This window comes from Moschus berezovskii, chromosome 14, assembly GCF_049115385.1.
Source record: "Moschus berezovskii isolate FMDL1 chromosome 14, NW_MosBer_1.0, whole genome shotgun sequence".
In the NCBI taxonomy this organism is placed as follows: domain Eukaryota; kingdom Metazoa; phylum Chordata; class Mammalia; order Artiodactyla; family Moschidae; genus Moschus; species Moschus berezovskii.
This window is the reverse complement of record NC_142473.1, coordinates 88140933-88166761: the sequence shown is the minus strand read 5'-3', so window position 1 is coordinate 88166761 and position 25829 is coordinate 88140933. Positions and strand designations below refer to the sequence as shown.

At 46.4% G+C, this 25829-nt stretch overlaps 1 protein-coding gene across 1 annotated transcript; it reads left to right on the top strand.

The window, feature by feature from the left end:
- Nucleotides 1-902: 902 nt before the first annotated feature.
- CBLIF (cobalamin binding intrinsic factor) lies at nucleotides 903-19961 on the top strand. Its single transcript, XM_055424197.2, has 9 exons — nucleotides 903-996; nucleotides 1905-2081; nucleotides 2943-3056; nucleotides 3487-3627; nucleotides 4858-5039; nucleotides 12868-13045; nucleotides 14553-14754; nucleotides 16874-16992; nucleotides 19667-19961. The coding sequence occupies exons 1-9, from the start codon at nucleotides 918-920 to the stop codon at nucleotides 19726-19728; spliced, it is 1254 nt and encodes a 417-aa protein (XP_055280172.2). The 5' UTR covers nucleotides 903-917; the 3' UTR covers nucleotides 19729-19961.
- The last annotated feature ends 5868 nt before the right edge of the window (nucleotides 19962-25829 follow it).

Genomic DNA, 25829 nt, shown 5'->3' with positions numbered 1-25829 from the left:
ATCTGAAAGCCCTGGGTGTTTAAAACTGCTTTCTTCACTAGATAGGAAAGAGAAATTAAAAATAAAAAAGTCTGGGGAACTGCAGTCTGTTGTTTGCACATAGGCTGGAACCCAAGTCATGATGACTTAATTCATTGGATAAAGCCAGACGTCACCTGGCCAATGCTCACCTGAGAGCCTAAAAGGACTTCTCATAAAACAAGTGCCTCCGACTGTAAGTGAGCTGCTACTGTTCATCACCAAGTTGTGTCCGACCCTTTGCAACCCCATGGACTGCAGCACGCCAGGCCTCCCTGTCCCTCACCACCTCCCGGAGTTTGCCCAAGTTTCCCCTTCGTGGATTACTGCCTCCTTGTGATGAAAGGGCTTCATAACTCAATGAAGCCATGCTATGCAGGGCCACCCAGGACGGATGGGTGATCGAGGAGAGTTCTGACAAAATGTGGTCCACTGGAGGAGGGACTGTCTAACCACTCCAGGATTCTTGCCATGAGAACCCCATGAACTGTAAGTGAGGTGGGGCCTTAGGAATCACCCCAACTTCAACGAAGTGGTTGCTGAAAAATAGCCAAGTGGTTCCTGGGTATGGAAAGGCTTAGGAGAAAGTCCCCTAAAGACTCACACAGTAGCCAGCCTCCCAGGACTTTAGTAAAGGACACTTGGCCTTCATCGCAAGTCCCAAGTGTTTCCTATGACCGTGCTGCCTAGACATGACCTTCAGACACCCTGGAGCGTCTGGAGTAGTTAAGCTTACATAAGCAAACAGAAATCAGGATAAGCGCTGAGGAGTGGCTGGGATGGGGAGGCGGGCAGACTGCTTTTCAGAGCCGCATATATAAGGGGAAGCAGGGAAACACGAAACCTGCACACATCGGGGCTTGGGAACAGGAGACGGGGACACACCAGGAGGCAGTGGGATGGCCCGTGTTGCCCTCCAGTTCCTGACCCTTCTCTGGGCTGTGACAAGGACCAGCACCCAGACCCGAAGCTCGTGCTGTGAGTAGGGCCTTTTTTCCAAGGAGGTCAAGGAAGCGGTTACCCTGGGGACGGGCAGAAAGCTCAGACACTGGCATCTGGTGATGAGAGAGTGCCTGGGAGTAGCAGTCGTGCCAGGAGCTCCCTTGCAGGTGTGAGTGTGTACGGTTCATCTCTCCTGACTTAATGGCGTGAGTTCTTTGAGAGGCAAGTCTCTGCATTTCACATTAAGAGAGGCTGAAATACTGTTGCAGGAATGACGGTTGATGATCGGGGGGAGACCCTCGGTGACTCTTCTGACCATGGGCCACTGGCAGTGAGAATGTTGGGTGCCTGCTGAGGATAGGTCGTAGCCCGGGGCCTTCTTACATCCTGTGCAAAAGTGAGAAAAAGAGGGATGCAAGGAAATCAGTGATTCCTGGGAACATGCTAGAAACAGCATGAAATGTCTGTGAGCCACAGCGTTTGATGTTGCTAAATAAAAAATCACTTTCTTAAAGATCACGGTTCTTTGGAAAGATGTAGGGATTAACTGGGGTTCCCCGGGGGGCTCAGACGGTAAAGAATCCGCCTGCAATGCAGGAAACCCAGGTTTGATCGCTGGGTTGGGAAGATCTCCTGGAGGAGGACGTGGCAGTCCACTCCAGTATTCTTGCCTGGACAATCCCATGGACAGAGGAACCTGGCGGGCTGCAGTCCATGGGGTCGCAAATAGTCGGACTCGACTGAAGTGACTGAGCATGCAGGCAGGAACTAACTGGCCTCAAAGGGAAACCTCAGCATTTTCTCCATTTCTCTTTAATTATCACCCCTAACGGGGGCATCCTCAAGGATACCAAAAAGAGATGCTTTCTCCTAAGAGATGCAGAAAACATTTCTGAGAAGAGAGTGAGGATGAGGGGTTTAGTAAATGGCTTTGCGCTTCGCAGCTGTTCCCTCAGCAGAGCAGCCCTGGGTCGATGGCATCCAAATGATCATGGAGAACTCGGTGGTCAACTCTGCCTTCCCAAACCCCAGCATCCTGATTGCCATGAACCTGGCCGGAGCCTACAACGTGGAGGCCCAGAAGCTCCTGACTTTCGATCTCGTGGCCAGTGACACAGCCGGTGAGAAACCAGAGCCCCTTAGCGGGCTCCCTGAATCTCCACTCCTAGACCCCCCTCCCCAAGTCCCTCCACCCCAACGCTACCTGTGATGGTGCCTGAATCACCCAAACACCTTTCCCTACCTCCCTGGAAGGACGGAACCTCGAGCTGGGGCATTCACTTAGGAGGGCAGTAAAGCAGAAAGAGCTCTAGATTAAACATAAATGAGCAGGCTTCCAGGTCTGACTCTGCCACTTATTAACTCTGTGACCTTGAAGTGCTCACAGATTCCCATCAATCTCACCTCTGTCATTTACAAAACGCAGGTCATTTGAGTAACAATAACGCTAACAGCAGGATTTCCTTGACGGTCCAGTGATAAGATTCCACACTTCCAATGTAAGGTGATGCAAGTTCAATCCCTGGTTGGGGAAGGAACTAAGACCCCATATTCCATATGGCACAACCAAAAAGAATAAATACGTTAAACATGAACAGCAATAATAACAAAAGCAGTAAAATCTCTGTTCTGCCTACCTCACAGGAGTTGCCTTGAGGTCCAAGTTAGAGAAACTTGAGTAGAGTTAAAAGTGTCTTGTAACTAGACATGTTTCCATATGAATTTGCAGAGGTATCTTGCTGCCTTTCTAAACAGATACCAGGAAATCTGAATGAGGTGGTCAAACCAGATAGAGGCCAAAAGGTTAAACATTCCTGCAGTGTCTTCCCACTCTTCTTTCCCTAAGAAAGGTCAAAAAACTATCTGATCACATTGTTTTTAACAAATCAAAGTGATCTGGAAAGAAGCAGAGAGCTCAGCCTGACCGCCGGAGCTCTTCTCTCTGAAAATGCCTTTGTTTACCGGTGTTCTCTCCTCCACAGGCCTGACCGCTGGTCAGCTCGCCCTCACCATCATGGCCCTCACCTCCTCCTGCCGAGACCCCGGGGACAGAGTATTGACTCTGCGTACCCAAATGGAGAAATGGACACCTTCCAGTAAGACCTCATCAGAAGCGGGGCGGGGAGTGAGGCAAGCAGCCCTTCCTGAGAATTTTAAATCTGTCCAGAGGAGGCGGGGAGGGTGGATGTGGAGGGAAGAGACCCGCTGTTCCTCCACTCAGGCCACTCTGATACTCCCCACGTGAGAACTCCGCTTCCCGTCCAACGAACTGGAAAAGACCGCCCTCCCGGGAGGACACGATTGCATGCCTTCCCCTGAAGACAGCAGCCTCCCTTTTATTCCGTCCCCCTGCCAGATGCCATTCTTGTTCTAAGACACAGGAAGTTATCTCTTGCCAATACAGTATCTTTCTTTTTGGACAGGATTTCTAACCATGTCCATTTCAAAGGTCTGGCTTTTCCTTTTTCACAAACGCCTTCCTTACAGTGAACATTAGTCTTACGCAGGCTCCTGTCCCCTCTCAAGGCCTCGATTCCTACGCTTCCACCTTCTATGGGCCCAGTCTGGCCATCCTGGCGCTGTGCCAGAACAACCCAGAGATGACCTTACCCATAGCAGCCCGCTTCGCCAAGACCCTGCTGGCTGACTCCTCTCCCTTTGACGTGGGTAAGTCACCGGTTTCAAACGCTGCCCTGAGCTTGGGACCCCAAGGTCACTGAAGGGTAGAACTGGGGGGACCATCGGGGGGGGGCTTTCCATGGAGGAGGAGGGGAGGACCAGGAAGATGTCAGCAGGTGAGGGATGCTGGGCTTGGTGGACGTGTGATGGATAATTGAAGCGTAAGGTACACACGAAAGAGAGAAGCAAAACAGAAAACCAGGGCAAACCTTGACGTGTCTGGCGGTTCCAGAATCTCCACTGGGACCAATAAGCATGTCATCCAAGTCAGGAGTCATCCCCAAACAGCAGTTAAATTATTAAACCAACATCTAGACTCAGCTCCACCCTAAGCCTCCTCTTCAATCCCTACTGAACTCCGGGAGTTGGTGGTGGACAGGGAGGCCTGGAGTGCTGCGGTTCATGGGGTCACAAAGAGTCGGACACGACTGAGCGACTGAACTGAACTGATGCGTCCACACTCTATTTTTCTCAGGGCTTCTCTTTACAACGTCCAGACGTTCTCTTGGTATTGAACAGCTCCTCTCTGAATCTTAGGGCAGCAGCCTCCTATGGAAAACACACCAATAAAATAGCAGGGAGAGAGAGAACCAACTAGAATCAGACTTAAAGGGTCATCTGCAGCCAAATCATCTCAAAATGCCCTATGAAGTGAAGTGAAGTCGCTCAGTCATGTCCAACTCTTTGCGACCCCATGGACTGTAGCCACCAGGCTCCTCTGTCCATGGGATTCTCCAGGCAAGAAGACTGGAGGGGGGTGCACTCAGAGAGGTTGGGGAACCGCCCAGGGCGGCATAGCTAGTAAGGAGCAAGGACCTCTCTGAGTCTCCATACCCTCATCCCTGAAATGGACACAATCAGAGGTCCTACCTCACAGGCTGTCCTGAAGGGTCAGGGAGGTTACTGAACACAGTAAAGTGAAAAAGCGAAGTTAGCACCACAGTCATGTCCGACTCTTTGCGATTCCATGGACTGCAGCCTGTCCCGCTCCTCTGCCGTGGAATTCTCTGGCAAGAGTGCCAGAGTGGGTTGCCATTTCCTTCTCCAGGGGATATTCCTGACCAGGCAATCAAGCCTGGGTCTCCTGCACTGCAGGCAGTTTCTTTACCAACTGAGCCACTAGGAAAGTCCTCATTGAACGCAGCAATCCAACAGGAAAATGTTGGTTGTTCAAAATACTGTGGACGGGGTGGTCTTACCCTCTGCTGTGATTCACAGACGCAGGAGCAGTGGCGACCTTGGCTCTGACCTGTATGTACAACAGGATCCCCATAGGTTCAGAGGAAGGGTACCGTGCCCTGTTTGCTGAGTTGCTAAAGAAGATCGTGGAGGAGATCAGCTCGAGGATCCAGGACAATGGCATCATCGGAGATATCTACAGCACTGGCCTCGCCATGCAGGTAAACGCGTCCTGCAGGAGAGGCGGGTTCAGTCCCTGGTCAGGAAAATAGACCCCGCATGCTGCACAGCCTGGCCAAAAAAAAAAAAATGCAGGTAAGCCTTAATTCCCCTCTACTTCACCGGTGAAGTATAAAAACAAGTATACATGAACTCTCTTTGTTTCCTTGGGGAAAAATAATAAATCCAAGAAATGTATTCCTTTACTATTAATAATGATCAGTTTGTTCATAAAAATTCCCAGATGGCCCTAGTGGTAAAGAACCCAGCTGCTAATGCAGGAGACATAGGAGACCCAGGTTCTATCCCTGGCTTGGGAAGACCCCCCTGGAGGAGGACGCGGCAGCGCACTCCAGTATTCTTGCTGAAGAATCTCATGGACAGAGGAGCCTGGCAGGCTCCGGTCCAGGGGTTCAAAAAGTGTCTCGGACACAATTGAAGTGACTTAGCCCAAGAGTTTGGTATATTTAAAAAAATAATGCTATTTGAGTAAGTCCTCAAGTAACATTGACTCTTCTGATTCCATCTTGCCAATCAAATGTTCTTTTATCAGCCTTGTATCGTGATCCAAAAAAAAATGTGGGATCATATTCAAAAGGATTAATGAAAATAAGCGAAAGCTACCTAGACATCTAATCTTTGCCGGCTGTTTTACTCTCTTGACGTCAATTCAGCCTCACAAAGATCCCTACTACATGGCAACGCCAGATGTGTCCAGCCATCCCGCCTATATGCAGTGCTCCCCTGTGTAGAGTCTGAGGCTTGGATGCTGTGAGATGCTGCTTGATATAGCTCCAAATACAACCACACACACACACACACACACGCCTCTCCCTCCACTCATTAGGGCAGCAGCCTCCTATGGAAAACACACCAATAAAATAGCAGGGAGAGAACCAACTAGACTCAGAACTTAAAGGGTCATCTGCAGCCAAATCATCTCAAAATGCCCTATGAAGTGAAGTGAAGTCACTCAGTCGTGTCCAACTCTTTGCGACACCATGGACTGTAGCCACCAGGCTCCTCTGTCCATGGGATTCTCCAGGCAAGAAGACTGGAGTGGGGTGCCATTTCCTTCTCCAGGGGATCTCCCCGACCCAGGGATCGAACCTGGTTCTCCTGCATCACAGGTAGATGCTTTACCTTCTGAGCCCTATAGGAGTAACAGAAAAACTACAACATGACCTTGCCAACATGGAACGCCCAAGAACCAGAGAATCTTAATATTACGCTCAGTGAAATTAAACAGGCATATAAAGACAAATGCCATATGATCTCACTTACACGTAGAATCTAAAAAATAATACAGTGAGTGTATATGCAAAACAGAAACATTCTCGAAGATATGGAAAACAAACTTGTGGTTACCAAACGGGAGAGAGATGTGGGAGGACCAATTAGGGGCAAGGGGTTAACAGGTACAAACTACTAGGTATAAAACAGATAAACAACAAGGGCATGCTCTGTTCACAGGGCTCTACAGCCGTTATCTGGTAATAAGCTATCACGGAGTATAATCTGCAAAAATACTGAAGCGCTATCCTATATGCCTGAAACTAAAATAATATTATACAATCCATGGAATTCTCCAGGCCAGAATACTAGAGTATTCTGTAGGGTAGCTTTTCCCTTCTCCAGGGGATCTTTCCAACCCAGGTCTCCCACATGGCAGGCAGATTCTTTACCAGCTGAGCCATCTGGAAAGCCCATAAATCAACTATACATCAATAAAAAATAAAGAAATAGAATCATGGTGTTACGATGCCAGTCCTAAATCTAATTTAGATCTGGATTAGTGCAGGAGGATGCATAGAATGGCTTGGTGTTTTGTGTATTAAATTAGCAATGCAATGTATAGCATGGTGACTATAGCTCATTATATTATATTATATATTTAAAAGTTACTAAGAGAGTAAACCTTAAGTTTTCATCACAGTATAAAAACTGTGAAACTATGTGTGGCAATGGATGGCTAGACTATATTGCAATCATTTGACAGTATATACAAACATAAAATGTACAGTACACCTGAAACAAACATAATGTTACATGTCAATTATATCTCAATTTTTAAAATATTTTTAAAATTAAGATTAAAAGACCTGCAAAGGGCACAAAGAGACTAGAAGCCCATTCCTGTCACACACAGTCCCCAGTGCCAGGAGCCAGCCAATGAAAATAAAATCAGTTTCTCCATCAGGTTGTGGTCAGTGGGATTTTGCCAGAGAACAAAACACTGTTTCACTGGCTGAATCACACAAGAGTATTCCCAGGGCTCTGGTCGAGAGAGCTTTGTAGTGGAACAGAGGAAGTCTGGGAGAAACCCATGGTGTTTTGTCCATGACTCACTTAAAATAACCTTGCTCTCCTTAGCGCCAGACAGAGAGGTGTTTGCTCTTGCTAATTTGGTTTGTCAGTTCTGCAAGGTACACTGTGATAAGCTGTACCTGAGAATTAAAAGTTTCCCTTGGAAAAAGGCAGGGACTCATTCATACCCAAATGTCAAAGGCCAGGTGGATTTCTCATCAGTTACACAGCCTCTCCCTAACTCCATCAGGCCAGAATTTCTTACCCAGGCAATCGTAAGTCTGAAATCACCAGGTATCTACTATATAAACTTTTTCTAATCTAAAATATTCTGATGTCGGAAGTCAAGTGTTTCTGCTGCTGTTCAATTTCTCAGTTGTGTCCAATACTATGGACTGCAGCACGCCAGGCCTCCCTGTCCTTCACCATCTCTTGGAGTTTGCTCAAACTCATGTCCATTGCGTTGATGATGCCATCCAACCATCTCATCCTCTGTCATCCCCTTCTTCTCCTGCCTTCAGTCTTTCCCAGCATCAGGGTCTTTTCCAATGAGTCAGTTCTTCGCATCAGGTGGCCAAAGGATTGGAACTTCAGCATCAAGGTTTCTAAGGCTCTAACAGCTTGAGTTTGAATCTCAGATTGACCACCATCTTGGGCAAATATTGACTCTCTTGGGATTTCATTTTCCCCATAATAGCAAAAGTATAAAAAAAATCACAGACATAACTTGGCTTTTAATAACTGTGGTCTCTCCCAAGGGAATAATGTGAACTGAGCTTCCTCTGCAGCCTTCACCAGAGAAGGCAATGGCAAGCCACTCCAGTACTCTTGCCTAGAAAATCACATGAACAGAGGAGCCTGGTGGGCTACAGTCCATGGGGTCGCTACGAGTCGGACACGACTGAGCGACTTCACTTTCACTTTTCACTTTCACACATTGGAGAAGGAAATGGCAACCCACTCCAGTGTTCCTGCCTGGAGAATCCCAGGGACGGTGGAGCCTGGTCGGCTGCCATCTATGGGGTCGCACGGAGTTGGACACGACTGAAGCGACTTAGCAGCAGCAGCAGCAGCAGCAGCAGCAGCCTTCACTCACCTCTGCCTGCTATCATTGCCCTTCAAGTGACCTAGGCCACTCACATTGTTTCCCAGGGGCACTCAGGGGACCTTCTCTCTGTTCCTGAATCCCTGATCTTTCTTCCATCAACATGCCAATGCTTTCCAGTTTCCTCTGGCAAGAACTTAATTTGGAAAGGTAAACTTCTCCTGCCAAGCTGCTATAGGCTTCTAACAATTAACACATCGTGTTGCTGTTCCTCACTGAGCCGTGTCTGACTGCGTCCCCACGGACTGCAGCAGCGCGCACTGCAGCAGGCTCCTCTGCCCTCCACTGCCTTCCCAGTCTGTGCGCGTCCGCGTCCACTGAGTCGGGGGCGCCGTCCCACCGTCTCACCCCTGCCACCCCTCCTCTTCTTGCCGAATGCCTCACTGCTGCCTAGAGAGCTGCCGTCGGTAACGTTTTCTCCCAAGGGATACAGGTCACTTAGCAGGGTCTGGAGAGGAACGTGGCTAGCGGACCAGATGTGGTTGCTGGGAAAACCTAACTGATGCCCTTTAACCAAAGAGCCCAGTGAAGAGGACTTTGGGAAGAGCCACGGTCATGGTTGCAGGGGTCAACAGGGCCTGTCAGAACTGCCTGCTGCTGACATTGTTGTCTGCAGCTCACAACCGCATCTGGCTCCCCCTCCCATCTCCCATTTTTCATTCGAAGCTTCAGGTGACTCAGTTGTCAGCAACCCCAACCCACTAACATGCTCTGGTGGCTGCAGTCAGTACAATCCTAAAAAGAAGGAGATGGAAGGACAGCTTCTACATCATACATTACAAAATGCTGCTGCAGGGACTTGCTCAACAGGCGTGTCATTAAAACTCTGTGTTTCCACTGTAGGGGGCACCGATCCCATCCCTGCTTGGGGAACTAAGATCCCAAGAGACTCGGCCAAAAAAAATTTTTTTTAATTAAAAAAAAATGCTTTTGCATAGCATCCCATCTGAACCTCCAATGACCACCCCTAAGGTAGGGCAGGAGCTATGATTTCTATTTTACCCATGAGATAGAAAACTCAGTAGAGTGACTTGCATGCTATATTCATCAAGACTCATTATGCAAATAACAAACTCGAACAGTTTTTGCTTAAGAAAAGAAAAACTGAGATTTACTATTTCACATAAACTAGAGGATCCAGGTGATTTCAGAATTAATCAGAATAAAGGTCTCAAATAAGATATCAGGCATCAGTCTATCATCGTCTCTCAGTCATGATTTTTCTGCTTCTCTCCTGCTTCTTCAAAGTGTCTGAGAAAGATGGCCACTAGCACGTTCAGTCAGTTCAGTCGCTCAGTCGTGACTATTTGTGACCCCATGGACTGCAGCACGCCAGGCCTCCCTGTCCATCTCCAACTCCCAGAGCTTACTCAAACTCATGTCCATCGAGTCAGTGATGCCAAACAACCATCTCACCCTCTGTCGTACCCTTTTTCTCCTGCCTCTTCAGTCTTTCCCAGCATCAGGGTCTTTTCCAATGAGTCAGTTCTTTGCATCAGGTGGCCAAAGTACTGGAGTTTCAGCTTCAGCATCAGTCCTTCTAATGAACACCCAGGACTGATCTCCTTTAGGATGGACTGGTTGGATCTCCTTGAAGTCCAAGGGACTCTCAAGAGTCTTCTCCAGCACCACAGTTCAAAAGCATCAGTTCTTCGGCATTCAGCTTTCTTTACGGTCCAAGTTTCACATTCACATATGACTACTGGAAAAACCATTGCTTTGACTAGATGGACTTTTGTTGGCAAAGTAATGTCTCTGCTTTTCAATAGCCTGTCTAGGTTGGTCATAACTTTTCTTTCAGGGAGCAAGCATCTTTTAATTTCATAGCTGCAGTCACCATCTATAGTGATTTTGGAGCCCAAAAAAGTAAAGTCTGTCACTGTCTCCCCATCTATTTGCCATGAAGTGACGGGACCGGATGCCATGATCTTAGTTTTCTGAATGCTGAGTTTTAGGCCAGCTTTCTCATGCTCCTCTTTCACTGGCGCCTTCAGTTCAGTTCAGTTCAGTTGCTCAGTCGTGTCCGACTCTTTGCGACCCCATGAATCTCAGCGCACCAGGCCTCCCTGTCCATCACCAATTCCCAGAGTTCACTCAAACTCAAGTGCATTGAGTTGGTGATGCCATCCAGCCATCTCACCCTCTGTCATCCCCTTCTCCTCCTGCCCCCAATCACTCCCAGTATCAGGGTCTTTTCCAGTTAGTCAACTCTTCGCATGAGGTGGCCAAAGTATTGGAGTTTCAGCTTTAGCATTAGTCCTTCCAATGAACACCCAGGACTCATCTCCTTTAGAATGGACTGGTTGGATCTCCTTGCAGTCCAAGGGACTCTCAAGAAGTCTTCTCCAACACCACAGTTCAAAAGCATCAATTCTTCGGCGATCAGCTTTCTTCACAGTCCAACTCTCACATCCATACATGACCACTGGAAAAACCATAGCCTTGACTAGACAGACCTTGGTTGGCAAAGTAATGTCTCTGCTTTTTAATATGCTATCTAGGTTGGTCATAACTTTCCTTCCAAGGAGTAAGCGTCTTTTAATTTCATGACTGCAATCACCATCTGCAGTGATTTTAGAGCCCAAAAAATAAAGTCTGACACTGTTTCCACATCTATTTCCTATGAAATGATGGGACCAGATGCCATGATCTTAGTTTACTGAATGTTGAGTTTTAAGCCAGGTTTTTCACTGTCCTCTTTCAGTTTCATCAAGAGGTTTTTTAGTTCCTCTTTACTTTCTGCCCTAAGGGTGGTGTCATCGGCATATCTTAGGTTATTGATATTTCTCCCGTCAATCTTGATTCCAGTACTCTGCATATAAGTTAAATAAGCAGGGTGACAATATACAGCCTTGATGTACTCCTTTTCCTATTTGACATTATGTGACTATATATATATATATACACATATATATAATATGACATATTTATACTGCAAGGAGATCCAACCAGTCCATTCTAAAGGAGATCAATCCTGGATGTTCATTGGAGGGACTGATGCTAAAGCTGAAACTGCAATACTTTGGCCACCTCATGCGACGAGTTGACTCACTGGAAAAGACTCTGATGCTGGGAAGGATTGGGGGTGGGAGGAGAAGGGGACGACGGAGAATGAGATGGCTGGATGGCATCACCGACTCTGTGGACATGAGTGTGAGTGAACTCCGGGAGTTGGTGATGGACAGGGAGGCCTGGCATGCAGTGATTCATGGGGTCGCGCAGAGTCAGACACGACTGAGCGACTGAACTGAACTGAACTGAACTGATGTGACTATAAATCTGAAAGTGAAAGTGAAGTCGCTCAGTCGTGTCCGACCCTTAGCGACCCCACGGACTGCAGCCCACCAGGCTCCTCCGTCCATGGGATTTTCTAGGCAAGAGTACTGGAGTGGCTTGCCATTGCCTTCTCCGCATTTGTTGGCTAGGAGATTATTAAAATTTAAAGTAGAATTTAAAAAGCATTTGGGCAATATAAATACAATGAAAACTAGTAAATGAATCTGAACCATTACAAATTAAATATGACTCATGAGTTGGCTGTTTCAGGAAAAGTTTTGCAAGAGTGTTTTGAAGTCAAAGACAAAAACACCCTCAAATCTTGCAACTTTGATAGTGATTACTAACCCGGAAGGGGAAGAGAAGAGGCTTCTCCCTCCGGCGTCTGTGTCAGGGAAGGGCTCTGATTGGCGCGTGCGTCCACCAATCACCGTCACCAAGAGGACGCGCGCGGCGATTAGCCCCGCCCCCGCGTCCTCCGCAGGGCGAGCTGCGGACCCTCTGGCTGGCGGTCCAGTGTGATCAGGTGAGGGGCCAGTCCCCCGAAGGGCGTGCAAAGCAGAGAGCGGAAGGGGTCTCCGTCTGTGAGGCCAGGTTGTCCTAGACGAGAGCGCCCCAGAGACTTGCTTTGCCAGCTCCCCTCGCCCTGCTGCCTCTAAGAACTGTGAGCAAATGCATCCGCCTGGATAGCACTCCCTGGATCCAAGTGTTGATGTTGTTCAGTCCCAAGTCGTGTCCAGCTCAGAGCGCCCCGTGGACTGTCGCCCCCCAGGCTCCTCTGTGCATGGGATTCTCCAGGCAAGGATACTGGAGTGGGTTGCCATGTCCTCCTCCAGGGGATCTTCCAGACCCAGGAATTGAGCCTGCGTCTCCTACCTCTCCTGCATAGACAGGCAGATTTTTTACCGCTGAGCCACCTCGGAAGCCTCAGTCTAAGTGTAGCTCAGATATTTATTGAGGGCCTGCTATATGACAGACGCTGCACTAAGCAGTGGGGACATCACTGAGAATGAGACAGACATTGTCCAGAACCTCTGGTTGATCACAAAGATTAGTGATCGCGTCTATCCCTTACAAGACATAAAGGCCAACTCTCAGCTACACCTAATCTGTGTGTTTGTGTCTCTTCCCCCTGGCCCCAGGCTCTCTCCGTGACACCTCAGAAACCCAACAAGCAGTGGGATTGCCAGCAGACCGTGGATACTGTACTGGGCGAGATCAAGGAGGGGAAATTCCAAAACCCCATGTCCATCGCCCAAATCCTCCCTTCACTGAGAGGCAAGACCTACCTAGACGTGCCCCAAGTGTCCTGCGGCCCTGGTAAGGACTCTGAACATGTCTCTCTGCCTATAAAGTGGCATCTTATGCCAGGAATGACTGGACCTAAGTGGACCAATTGTAAGTGGCATAAGGGCTTGCTATACCGTGACTTCCAGGCAGAGCCACATCTGACGTCGTCGCCCAGAGCTGTGTGCTACATGCAGCCGTGCCGTCCTGCCCTTGGGATTCAGTCCATGCCCACCTCATTCAGCACACGTTTATTGAGCACCTACTGTAGGCGAGGCATTTTGTGGGATGCTGGTGGAGAGAGACGGTCCATGGTCCTAACAAATTAAGATGACTTCATTCATCCATTGACAAGTGCACCAAACATGATGCAATGTCTTATCATATCTGCTCCTTACAAAGCCAGGAAATAATGTGTAGACAAAAACTGCAGTATTTGGAAGCATGAAATAAATATTAAGTAGGCACTCCAGTGGTTATGATTTCATCTTCCAATGACGGGGTGGAGGGTCAATCCCTGATCACGGGACTAAGACCCCATATGTGTTCAGTCGCCCAGTTATATCCGACTCTTTGTGACACTATGGGCTGCAGCGCACCAGGCTTCCCTGTCCTTCACACCTCGCAGCCAAAAAACAAAAAAACAAAAATGAAAGCAAAATTGTAACAAATTCAGAAAAGACTTTAAACAATGGTCCACATCAAAAATGTATTTAAAAAGAAAGAAGTATTGAGTAGAAATAGAAGCGTCACACAGTGCAAAAGCAAAGAAAGTCTGCCCAGTCATTGAGTTTGCCTGGGAAGCTTAGAAGGACTAAGTTGATTCTACAGTCAAGACTTAGAGATATAAGAATATGCTCACAGTGCACCACAGGGGTGGGGTGAAAACCTGGCACAAAGATATTATATATTTCCTTCTAATCAAATAGCAACATAAAATATGATTCTTCCTAAATTACATGGACTTCCTGGTACAAGCAGAGATTAGCAAGCTCCTTGTCAGTTACAGTACAGAATCTACAGAGACCACAATTAAGCAATCCAGTCCCAATTGTACCAAATTCATCCACACTCACCTAACTCCTTAGGCTGCTTACCAAAGATTTCCCAACTTGAACAAGGTGGCCGTAGAGTCCTTCCTAGGATTCCACACTAGTTACCCAGGTATTTTGTTAAATGGTCTGAAATGTATTACCTTTGCTTCCAGATTCTTCTAGTTAACAAAAAGCCCCAAGTGAACAGGGAGTGCCATGTACAATACATGACTTAGGGCTCACAATCCTCCCTTCAGCTTAAAAATCGTTTTAACAAAAGAAATTTTCATTATTAAGGGAGCTGTCGGTTCTTCAGCTGTGAGCATTTCTCTAGGATGGGAAACAGCTTCATAGATCACACCAGTTTCTCGGAACATTGCAGAAAGGACACAGAATCATTGTCATTTCTTGAAATGTTTTGGGGATGCTCTGCCAATAACAGAGATTTTGCGCCAAACTGCGAACTCCATAATCTCTAACGAGTTTGGCCTCTGTGCTCTCCACAGATCAAGAGGTGCAGCCAACTCAGTCCAACTCTCCCAGCCCTGTTCCCACCTCAGCCTCCAACATCACTGTCGTCTACACCATAAGTAACCAGCTGAGAGGCGTGGAGCTGCTCTTCAACGCGACTATCAGCGTTAGTGTGAAGAAAGGATCCGTGCTGCTTGTTGTCCTGGAGGAAGCACAGCGCCGAAACCCCGAGTTCAAGTGTGTGCTCCAGTGATGGTCGCCGCTCCTTCCAAGCTCAATCTGAATTCCCACTCTCTCTCTCCTTCCTTAGTGGTCTTGCTTTTTTCCCTTCTGATAAAGTAACCGATCTTTATCGAAGAGCCCCTCAAGGTGCCTGTGATCTAGTAAGGAGGCAAGGCCCTCATAAAAATTAAATCACTCAAGTCGGTAGACGATGGAGTTTTCAAAACAGGAATTCAGAGAGAGAGCACAGAATGGATTAGAAGGGTCGAGGAACGCTTTGGATTGCCTCGAAGAATAGGCCTCATACAGCAAGATATGAAAGGATGGTATTCCAAGAGGAGGGGATTTTTCACCCCAGAGATAACAAGTGTTGGGTATAAATTCCTCTAACTCTTAGAGGAGCACAAAGCATTTGAGACAGAACTGAGAAAGGAATTTAGGGTCAATGAATAAACCAGCTTGACTAGAACAGAATACAGGACTGAACTAGATGAACGATGCCTGAAGGGATAGACTGGGTGATGCCTTGGACAGCCTGAAATCCCCGGCTGAGGACATGGGACTTCACCCTGTGGTGAAGCTTTGCAAGTTTTTGAGGAAGAAAAGTTGCAAGATGTTAATTGGGTTGGAGAGTGAATGGCAAGGAGGAAAGCTAGGTCATAACCACAGAAACAGAGCTGTTATGCAAAGTGAGGAGGACTTTATCTAGGAGAAATGCACTCATGCCAAGGAAGATGCCCCAGGGCTTGTGAGGGCCTGGATGTGGAGAGGCAAGAGAAAGAAGCTTCAGAACTATTGTCGGGAGTGTCAGGAAGAAAGAGTGTCCTTCAGAGAAAAACAGTCCCTTTAGACAAGTTCATTGTCTGAGTTTGAAATGGAAGCATCAGGAAGCTTTTGGAGGCTTAAAAGGAGTCCTAGAAAAAGAGGAAAAAGAGCGCAGGGTAAGCGAAAGAGACTGTGTCCTCACCCGACAGAGGCGACGATGGAAGCTAAGGACAGCGTAGCAGGTGGCGGATACAGTGCTGCCACTAAAACCCGAGACAAAATTACTCCCATTTTACAGATGGAACCACTTAGCTCCCACACAGTTAAGTAATGTTCTAAAGATCGCATAACATGTCACTAGTAGAGTTGAGATTGACTGATTCCATAGCCCATTCTTTCCACTGCCCAATTGGGGGGGAAAAAAGGAGAATATTGAATTTGGGGGAATGTTTATAGTTTGCAAAAAGAGGAAACAGTAGGGAAATACGGAGAAGCGAAGCTGTAAGAGGGTGAAGGGGAAGATGCTAAGTCGTGGGAAGGAAAAACGAGTTACTTTCAAAGGAAAGATGACATGATCCAAATTCTGCAGAGAGATGTCCGGGAGAAAGACTGACAAAGGCCAAGGAATTGACAGATGAGTGACATGGGAGCAGTTGCGCAGGGTTAGGATAAGTACACGTGTCTGCGGCCTGCAGACCAGCTCCAGAACTTCTCTAACTTCTGTAGAATGGCTTATCTTCTGAATATACTTTACTTCCTCTCCAATCTGAGCTTTAACTTTGCCTGAATTTTTTTTTCTAACTATAATATAGTAAATATACATAGGAGACGTTTTGAGGGGGGAAAAAAGTAAAGAAGAAAACAAAGCATGCAAAGTCTATCCAGAACATAATCACTGTTGATATTTTTAATAATTTTACTGGTATTTTCTCCATGTGTATTACAAATAGTTGTGATCCATATATACATAAGATAGATAAATATTTCTTATCCAATGTGTACCCCACATTTTCACTTAATATTATTGCATAAGCATTTTTTCATGTCACTGAAAAGTATTGAAAAACATGAATTTTATAACTGCCAAAGAGTCAATCTTGGATATTTATTCCATCACTCACCTAATTTTTTTGCCCATTGTTGGACATTAACATTTTTTAATTTGCTTATTGACATGTTTTTTAAAACCCATTCATATTTTTATTTAATTCCAAGTGAAGTAAATGATTTGTTCATTAGTCATTTGCATTTTCTCTTTTAGACATCTTTTTCTGATCTTTGAAGCATTTAGAAGGTCTCTGGCCCTTCATCTTTTCTTATTGCCTGACTTGCAGCAAGGCATTAATCACGTATGATATTATTCTCACAGATTTGAAACCACAATGACATCCTGGGGACTTCAGGTCTCTTCAATTAACAATATCGCTGGAAATGTTAACGACAAGACATACTGGCAATTCCTGAGTGGCAAAACACCTTTAATAGAAGGTGAGTGAAGAAAAAGAGTGTAGGCATGTTTTCCACTGTTTGAAGTCTAAAGTGTTTCATTTCCATGTTTAATTCATTTATTCATCAGTCGGTAAAGAATTGAGAGTATGTGTATATACAGTAGTTGTATATATAGCAGCTTTGTATGTACATATGCACATAGATCATGAATACAGTGATGTTAGATAGATAAACAAATAGAACAAATGATCAGTTATTTAAACATGTTTTTTAAAAAAATCAAGAATCCTGGGACGTCTCTGGTGGTCCAGAAGTTAAGACTCCACGCTTTCACTACAGGGGGCGTGAGTTTGATCAGCGAACTAAGATCCCATAGGCTATGTGGCTCAGAAAAAAAAAAATCAAGAACTCTAACACCACTCTGAGCTAGTGGAAAAAAAATATTCAGTGAAGAAAAGTGGATTGACCTAAAGTAATAAGAGCTAAAGAAAGAAAAAGCAGGTGTGAGAAAGACTTAAAACCAACAAAAAAGAACAACAACAAAAAGTGTGTGACTTAAGAAGATGACCACTTTGGGGTTAAAAGACACGTATGCAGGAAAGGAAGGAGCAGCAAACGCACAGCCAGAGGAGATCGGGAGAGGGGTAAAAACAACCGCTATCAGTGTCCTGACATTATTTTATTTCCTGCTCACATCAACTCTGAAGGTATTAGTGACTCTCCTTTTAAGCAGGAAAAAACTGTCTCAGAAAAAGAGACTTGCCCAAGGCACATATGTAGCATGTTATGGAGCAGGAATCAAGTCCACAGCTTCCCTCAGGGTCCATTTTCACCTTCTTTGATAGTAGTGTTTTTAAAAATCGTCAAAATGAAGAATGCTTGCTTGGAGAAATTGTGAAGAATGAAACTCAGACTCAGCAAAAACCTTAACTGTCTCCAAAGTGTTTGCACAAACGCTGAAATATCCTCTGCCTTAACGAGCACTGGTCTACTTTGTCTAAGGATGATGTTAAGTTAGACATCTGATGTTCGCACAGAGATGTGAAGTCAGTATAGTCGTAGCAGAGTCGGACTGGAGCTTTGTCAAGATGCTTCATTATCCAAGATAACAACGAGACAGATGTCTTTCCTAGTGCCTGTCATGAATTTAACAAAATCTGGCCCGTCAGAATTTGTGGAATTGCAGCCAAGCATGTAAGAAAGATTTTAGAGTCACGTCAGCCTTGGTTTCAAACCCCTTCTCTCCCGTTTAGCCACGTGGCCCAGCTTGTGGGATTTTAGTTCCCCGACCAGGGATCAAACCTGGGCCCTGGCGGTGAGAGCACTGAGTCCTAACCACCGGGCCACCAGGCAATTCCTAAAGCCGCTTCTCTTATTTTCTAGCTACGCTAGGCAGATGATGACTCTTCTCTGAGCCACAGTGCCCACATATCCATTGGAAATAGCACTACCCTTTAGGCTATCGTGAGGGTTAGAAGTAACACGTTTGAAAAGAGTAAGTTCACCACCTTTTGCATGGTATTTGTTCAAAAATGCGTATCACCATTGTTACTAATTCTCTTACAGTTTTCATCTCATTAATTGCCCTGGAAACTTAAGTCAGGCTTATTCTCCTCTCTACTAGTTAGTTTTCTTCTCTGGGGGGAAAAATGTCCTCTGAGATCCAAAACGATTTGAGCCTGGAATTGTCAAGCTTTCTGACGCCTGGTTACTTCAAACTTAACCATCAGTTATGTCATAATCTGTGTTCCCTGGCCAGAAAGACAAAATTCTCAACTAACTGCCCTTCCTTAAATCCTCCAGAACATATGAGTTCCCAACTTGAATGCTCTAAATTTGGCTTATGTACACCGTTTTAATAGTAACAATTTTCTTGCACAGTTATTATGTGTTAGGTACTGTATTAGGTACTTGGCAGTCATTATTTATAATCCTGGAAATGATTCTTCAGCATAAACACTAGTAGTCCAGTTGTATATAGGAGGTAAGGAGGCTGGCACGACCTAAGGGGCTTGGCCAAAGATTTGCTCCACATGGCAGCAGAGAGCCTGGAAAAAAGACCTCGAAGGCTCAACTCCATGCTTCCTTCATAGCAGTCAACTCTGGCGATTTTGTTCCCCTAACCAATTTAAGAGAAGGCAATGGCAAGCCACTCCAGTACTCTTGCCTAGAAAATCCCATGGATGGAGGAGCCTGGTAGGCTGCAGTCCGTGGGGTCGCTAAGGGTCGGATACGACTGAGCGACTTCACTTTCACTTTTCACTTTCACACATTGGAGAAGGAAATGGCAACCCACTCCAGGGTTCTTGCCTGGAGAATCCCAGGGATGGGGGGGCCTGGTGGGCTTCCGTCTATGGGGTCACACAGAGTCGGACACGACTGAAGTGACTCAGCAGCAGCAGCAGCAGCAGCAACCAATTTAAGGGGCTCCCAGGTGGCGCTGGTGGTAAAGGACCCGCCTGCCAGCGCAGGAGCCGGAAGAGACGCAGGGTGGGGAGGCTGGGTGGGGAGGGTGCCCTGGAGAAGGAAACGGCAGCGCCCTCCAGTCTCCTTGCCTGGAGAAGCCCGTGACAGAGGAGCCCGGCTGCTACAGTGGACGTGGTCACAGAGCGGCACTGCAGCGGCTCGGCGGCGCCCCGGCCACCAGCGGAGCGGGCGGGCCCCGCGGCCACGGGCGCGCGCTCAAGGCCGCTGCTTCTCTGCCCGTTTCCAGGAGTCGCCGACTACACGCCCTGCGACCACGAGCACATCACAGCCAACTTCACACAGTACTAAGAGAAGGGGGACAGAGCTGCTATCAAACGTCCCCGGAGGATGGCTGCAATTTTTTTTCCACATCATTCCAAATCTATGCAAAAAAAAAGTGGGTATTTACGATGCCACCATATTACTGGTTAAAACATGGAAACCACAGTGTAAAATAAATGATGCAAATCTCTGGAGTCTCAACGTCTGTGACCCATGAAAGAAGTCTGGTTTTTCACGACCATGATGGCAAGACAGCATTTAAATGTAAGGTGAGGGGAAAGGGGCCCCTGGCTGACATATTGGAAGGTCATTCTGATCTTTTTTTGATTGATTTAGCAACACAGTCTTTTATTCTATAAAGGAAATCTTTAAAAAAACTTTTTGTATCTTATACTAAGTTCTCCTTTTCAAATCACCTATTATAAACATACACACACACACATCCATCCATCCATGTGACAAAAATTATTCCATATAAAACTCCCACAAGGTTCAGAACTAGATCAATGTTGTTATATCACAACTCTCCCCTTCCATTTCCAGTGTTTGTTCTGGGTAAATCACATTTCAAACATATTTGATATAATTTATATTTATACATAATTATATTTAATATTAATATTAATTTAGCATATAATATGTTTTATATATTAAAGGTAGCTATATATCTGTAACTGTGCTCCATAAATAATACATATAATATTTTGGATGTAAAATACAGGTATGTATCGATAACCTCACCCTATCCTAAATGTATACACACACACACACACACACACACACACACACACACACGAGAACTGAAAGTGAAAGTTGCTCAGTCATGTCCTACTCTTTGCAACCCCGTGGGCTATACAGTCCATGGAATTCTCCAGGCCAGGACACTTGAGTAGTTACAGATCTTTGGGAGGAAAATTTAAGACAATCAAACTCTAAACTCTGCATGTTGGAGTCAATATTGGTACAAACTTTCTAGAGAAGAATATGAAAATTTGTGTCAGAAGACCTAAGACAGCCTCAACTTTGACCCCGAAAAGTTCCAATTCTGAAATTTATAGGAAGGGGAAAAGCATAAGAGGACACAGATGTATAGGAATCAAGACGTCAGCTGGGTGTGACTCAGGGAACTCAAAGCTGGTTCTGTAACAACCTAGGGGGTGGATTGCGAAGAGAGTTGGGAGGGACGTTCAAGAGGAAGGGGCAGGTGTATACGGCTGATATTCACCTGGCTGAACATGGCTGATTCATCATGATGTTTGGCAGAAACCAACACAATTCTGGAAAGCAATTATCCTTCAATTTTAAAATAAATTTTAAAAAAGGCAGCTGGGACAATTAGAGAATGAGCCTTAGATGTGCAGCCTCAATACACTTTCTAAAACTGAACCCAGACATGGACAGACTTAACTGCTGCATCACAGGCCACCCCTCTTGGCATCTCAGAGCAAGAACCTGCCCTCTGGTAACAGTCTGGCCCCCAGGAGAGAAGCATGGCCCACAGGCCCAGGTCCTCACCCCATCACGGCTGTAAGGTAAGTCACAGGATCCCAGACAAAGGTCAGGACCCTCACCATCATGGAAGAAGCCCTCGGGGAGTGGCGAAAAAATGCCCTTCCCAGGTGCCGCTGGTAGTGAAGAACCTGCCTGCCAACGCCGGAGACATAAGAGATATGGGTTCGAGCCCTGGAGAAGGAAACGGCAACCCTCCCCAGTATTCTTGCCGGGAGAGTCCCGTGACAGAGGAGGCTGGTGGGCTGCGGGCCACGGGGTCGCAGAGAGTCAGGCAACCGACGCGTCCTAACACGTTTCTCCTACACTTAATTTGTTGTGAGTTTTTACAAGTTCAGCCTTTGTTTGGGAAGATCTCCTGGAGTAGCAAATGGCAACCCACCCCAGTGTTCTTGCTTAGGAAATTCCATGGACAGAGGAGCCTGGCAGACTCGGGTCCGAGTCGGATACGACTGAGCGTGCGCGCGCACGGGGCGTACCGTGACACTTGTTGCTGGGGGAAACGGAAGCCCTCTGTGTGTCCAGCAACAGAGCCAAGTAGGCAGGGCCCGTGCATCTACGTGATGGGATTCTAAAAGTCACTCAAATTCGTGCTGAAGGTAAATGCTTGATAACATGAAAAGACACCCAGGCAGAGCCAAGCGAAGAGGTTAGACTACGCAGCTTCACAGTATCACCGCTCCCGGGGTGTGACAGTGGGCACCTCTGCATGGTAGAATGAGTAGTGATCAATTGTCTGTTTGTTTCTCTTTCTCAGTTTTCTCCATTCTCCATTCAACACATGACAGTTGAGCGTTGGAAAATGGGGGGAATTTTTAAACAAAGATGACTTTGGGACTTCCCTGGCGGATCAGCAGTTAAGGCTGCGTGGTCGCAATGCAGGCACCACGGGTTCAATCCTTGGTCGAAGAACTATTAGTCAGATTCCACATGCTGCATGGCACAGCCTAAAAATTAAACGACAACGACTTTTTCTCGTTTAATAATAATATTGGGTAACAATTGCACACACACAAGGAAAGTGTGTGTGTGTGAGTCTCGCACCCAACGTTTGCTCTAATGATAGACACTGAAGGAAAAAGAGGGGCGTAGGCGACAAACAGCGGGGACCCTAGGCTGGTTTCAGGTATGAAAGCCTCGTTTTAACTTCCTGCCTAGTAACTGACCGACTTCCCCTTTGGCACTAGCGGTAAAGAACCTGCCTGCCAATGCAGGAGACACGGGTTGGATCCCTGGGTCCGGAAGATCTCCTGGAGGAGGAATGGCGACCCACTCCAGTATTCTTGCCTGGAGAATCCCATGGACGGGGAGCCTGGCGGGCTACAGTCCATAGTCACAGAGTTGACACGACTGATGTTACTCAGCATAGCAGTAATTAACTGTGTTCATATGTGTTGGCAGGGGCAGGGGACAGGGGAGCGAGGTTGAGGATGGATCTGCCATGAGGAATCGCAATTCCGCTTTGAGGAAGTACCTTAATTAAATGCGATATGTATGCGTTTATTTCTGCATAACCGGTAATGCTCCAGACTGCATTCCGGCGTTTCAGTGACGATAATGAGCGCTCTTCTGCCCTCTAGCGGTCATGGCTGGTAAAGCGTTTCAGTGACTATAATGAGCGCTCTTGTGCCCTCTAGCGGTCATGGCTGGTAAAGCGTTTCAGTGACTATAATAAGCGCTCTTGTGCCCTCTAGCGGTCATGGCTGGTAAAGGCTGAGCTTGTTTCCCGCAGGACGTGGTCAGTTCAGCTGAGTTCAGTCACTCAGTCGCGTCCGACTCTGGCCATCACCAAATCCCGGAGTTCACTCAAACTCACGTCCATTGAGTCGGTGATGCCATCCAACCATCTCATCCTCTGTCGTCCCCTTCTCCTCCCACCTTCAATCTTTCCCAGCATCAGGGTCTTTTCCAATGAGTCAGCTCATCACATCAGGAGGCCAAAGTATTGGGGTTTCAGCTTCAGCATCAGTCCTTCCAATGAACACCCAGGACTGATCTCCTTTAGGATGGACTGGATGGATCTCCTTGCAGTCCCAGGGACTCTCAAGGGTCTTCTCCAACACCACAGTTCAAAAGCAGTCAGGAAATGGTCAGCTGCGCCTAACTACTTTTGTGAAGCTGGGAGGGAAAGAGGAAGGAAGATTACCGCCAAATTCTATCCCCATTGAAAAACAATGCGGAACCACAAAGGGGGTATAGAGGGAACATTCCTCAATATGATGAGGCTATAAACGACAGTCGTGCAGCCAGCATCTTACTCAACCATGGAAAGCTGAAAGCATTTCCTCCAAGCTCAAGGACAAGACTAGGAGCCCATTCTTGTCCCTTTCATTCGGTGTAGTATTGGAATCTCTAGCCAGAGCAACACTGTAAAGCAATTACCCTCCAATTAAAAATAAATAAACTTTTTAATAAGAAAAATAAATGAAATGAAAAGCCCGCCCTTTCATGTTTTCAAAGGAACTAACCATGTACCTGGAGAAATATAACAAACAAGCGAAATGAAACAAAAAGAAAAGAACAGTTTTAAATTTTATCTTGAAGACCAAGCATGCAAAATGTGCCATAATATTTTTTTGCAGAGTAAAGTGCAAAAGTGAACAACTTGACCAGATGTATGTAAAAATGTGTAATAAAGTAACAGTAATTAAAACAGCGCAGCACTGGTTTCAGAACAGAGAGATTATGGAAGTGGAGTGAAATGTCAGAAGGAACTCAAAAAAATTAAAATGTGGGAATTTAGTACATTATAAAGTCACATATCAAATGAGGATTTTCAACTTGGAAAATAATTATGTTAGAGCCTTACCTCTGTCTCTTATAATCATATGATCAGTCTCAAAAACTCTTAAAATTACTGGGAGAATTTACTGCTTAAAAAATAATCATCATGCCTCAAAAAAAGGACGTACTGAAAGATGAAAACAAAACAAAACACATACAACTGAGCAGGAGTTAATATACACAGCAAGCAGCTGTGAATACAGATGAAAAAAAATGCACAGTGTGACTGAAAATCAAAACACACAAGAACGCGAATCACACATACAGAAAAAGACAAAAAGATATGAAACCGAAAAGATGAGAAAAGTTCATCATCTCTAGTAATTTTTTAAAATTGCAAACTAGGGACTTCCCTGGTGGTTGAGTGTTTAAGACTCTGCGCTCCCAAGGCAGGGGGCCCAGGTTCAGTCCCCGGTCAGGGAACCCCCGACCGCAGCAGGGTGCAGCCAAAAATAATATGCAAAGTGTGTAACCAGGATGCAAGCAATGTCAGTACGCAGAGCTCAGAGAATGCTATCGGAAATCAGCTACAGCTTAGTCTGCTACTGTTTATCCAGACTAACTCTGGAAGGCCATTTTGTTGCATTGTCTCCTCACTCCCTGATTTTAAAGAAAAGTTGCGTTGTCACCCCCAGCCACAGAAACATATTGACTTCAGTAACTAAGATGTCCAAAACTGTGTAATAATTGAAACTTGGAATTGCATTTGAAAGTAAAGCTGCTCCCCTCTTTCAGTTTCAGCCAGAGAGAGAGGGGTGAAAGCAAAAATGGGGGCAAGGGGAGGGGTCTTTAGTTCTCATTTCTGCACATTTACCAACACTTAAGACCTTTCCTGCCCCTGACCCCTCACCTCTGACCCCTTTGGGATGGCTTACAGTCATGGCACCTGCTATGGGTTGACCTGTGCCCTCCTCTCCCCTGAGAAAAGGTAAGCTGGAGACCTAACCAGCAACACCTAAAAATGCCTTGTTTGGAGCAAGGATCTTCACAGAGGAAATCTGTGAGAAAAAGTTAAAGTGAGGTAACCAAGGTGTGCCCTAATCTAATAAGATTAGTGTCCTTATAAAAGGTGGGGATCTGGACACATGACAGACCAATGTAGAGGGAAAACGATAGGAAGAGACACAGGGAGAAGACGGCCATCTACCAGCCCAGCAGCGATGCTTAGAGCAGACCCTTTTCCACAACTCTCAGGGGAAACCAACGCTGCTGACACCTTGACTTCACCCTTGGCGCCCCCAGAACGGCCAGGCAGTAAGCTTCTATTGTTTCTGCCACCCAGTCTGGGATACTCTGTTACAGCATTCCACTGGGTCCCAGATAGTTGTTTCAAGATATTTTTTTTTAATGTGGATCATTTTCAAAGTCTTTATTGAATTTGTTACAATATTACTTGCATTTTGTGTTTTGGTTTTTTGGCCTGGGACGCATGTGGGATCTTCGCTCCCGACTAGGGATCAAACCCACACCCCCCCCATTGGAAGGCAAAGTCTTCACCACTGGGCCTCCAGGGAAGTCACGCAGGGAACACTTTACTTTCTCCTTAGGGTGCTTCATGGGGTTTTTGGAGGACACACACGCTAACTGCGGAGGACATCTCAGGTGCCTTGATGCGGGCACATCCATCTCTGCTGACACTTGACTGTTGCCTGTAACTCTTCTCGCTGGCCCTGGCCATCCTTCGGTACAACTCCTCTGGCTTCTTTCTCCTCGCCTCCCCAAGGGGTCCTGCTGGCCAGGACACACGAAAACTGTAAACGGCACACTGCACGGGGGTCCACTTCCAGTCAACAGCACAGTCACACCTTTGACTTCACATCAGTGCAAACGTGGCT